The following is a 1,664-nucleotide window of genomic DNA, read 5'->3' on the forward strand; positions in this document are numbered from 1 at the left end:
TAGTCATATCAAGTTAGATTTATCCATCACTATACTTCATTATTACTTATGTCATCTGCATGCTTTTACTATCCCATATTTGTGGCTTAATATTAATATTTGTGTTAATATTATCACCGTTGTATTTGCTCACTATTATATTCATTTTTTATATTTCATGTCATCATTTTTAAAATTTTAATACTTTTTATACTAATTCAAGGGTATTAATTTTATAAACACATTTTCTTATTATTAAATGTTTCATGGAAAACCTTTAATATAATATATGTACCTTTGCTACTCATTTCATTCAAAGGTATTTAACAAGAATTTTTTGGCCAAATCTTATAAGAAAAGTTTTCCAACCAAAAAAGGTGAAACTGGTGATCTTCCATTTTTTGGAGGTGGTGAGTTCAATTCTCACATTCGTCCATATGTTGGAAAACTTATAAATATAAATATTTGCTGAGAAAACTCTAAAATTGATCACAAAAATAGGTAAAAATATCCTCAAAGAAGCATAGTGAAACAAATGCACTAATAGAAGAAAACTGGAACATTACTATGAATAGTAACACACAGGTCTCTCCCTTTTTCTTGCCCCTCTTTCCCCCCTTTCTCCCCCAACACGGAGAACTTTATGCCCCACCTTTTGCGCAGGGGCCATGCTAATCTTCTCTGTATCGTTCCAATTTTAGTATATGTATTACGTGAGTAATACAATTGAAGAGAGGTCCGTAAGTCCATTAAGTATCCTAGACTTACCACACATCAAAGCTCCCTGGTATAACCCAGTTACACCCATTATCATTGTTAGTATGATTGTAATTGTGACGTATAAACAAACCCACGTGATGGGAAATGAAAATTGCGCATGCGCACTGAACTAAATAGAAATAGTACAAGGCAAAGTAGTTATATCTGTAAACGCCGCCGACATCAAACAATCCAAAGAAAAACAACTATGCGAAAATCACAAGAGAAGGGAGTGGGGATTTGATGTTGAAACATCGCTTACCCTTTAGTGGATGCGACCATAGAACGTGCCCTAAATATGTGGCGATAGATAGTAGATAGGACAGGATAATATCTCTGTCTCCTGTGTAATAGGTGAATACGTATGGATGTTAGAAAGAAAAATCGTCTGCTAGAGGTAAACTCCTAGTCATTTCTCAATGTCAATGTTGTCCAGCCAAAGTGAAAACGCGTGCTTCAATAGCGTCATTTGGAAAAGAGGACCAATTTGTATAATTTTTATTGATAAGTGTATATTACATTTGTGATCAGTTCCCTCACTTGACTATTGGAATTAAATTAATATATCATCAGTTAGCCTTTGAACTTTTAAATTCGTCGCTTTCATATGTGTAATGTGACAGATGTGGCGTCTGAATGTTTGCAACATTCAAGGTATTTCAACTTTTGGTATTGGTTAAGATACAATAAGAATCATGAATACTATTAAAGGGAGATAACTAAGTCAGATAATACAATTGCAAATCCAATCTGAATGATTTATTTTGACAAAAATATTGAAAAAGTCTTTTATATGAGAAAACAATAGTAAAATGTTACGATATAACCATGTTGAGTGATAAACACATAAAAAGAGATGACCAAATTCTCCATTCACGGCTTGTATTTAGGCGCTCATTGAGAATAGAGTTTCGTCGTTAGTCCAC

General features: G+C 33.2%; 1 protein-coding gene across 1 annotated transcript in view; it reads left to right on the top strand.

Annotated features, from left to right (window-relative positions):
- Positions 1-218, top strand: part of LOTGIDRAFT_155359 (hypothetical protein) — a gene marked incomplete at both ends in the record, with an annotated part of 2,145 nt that extends 1,927 nt beyond the window's left edge. The window contains one exon of the mRNA XM_009066925.1: positions 203-218. Coding sequence (XP_009065173.1) covers positions 203-218 — 16 coding nt within the window. The remainder of the gene's footprint in view (positions 1-202) is intronic.
- Positions 219-1,664: the final 1,446 nt, after the last annotated feature.

Source organism: Lottia gigantea (genome assembly GCF_000327385.1).
Source record: "Lottia gigantea unplaced genomic scaffold LOTGIsca_8, whole genome shotgun sequence".
NCBI lineage: Eukaryota > Metazoa > Mollusca > Gastropoda > Lottiidae > Lottia > Lottia gigantea.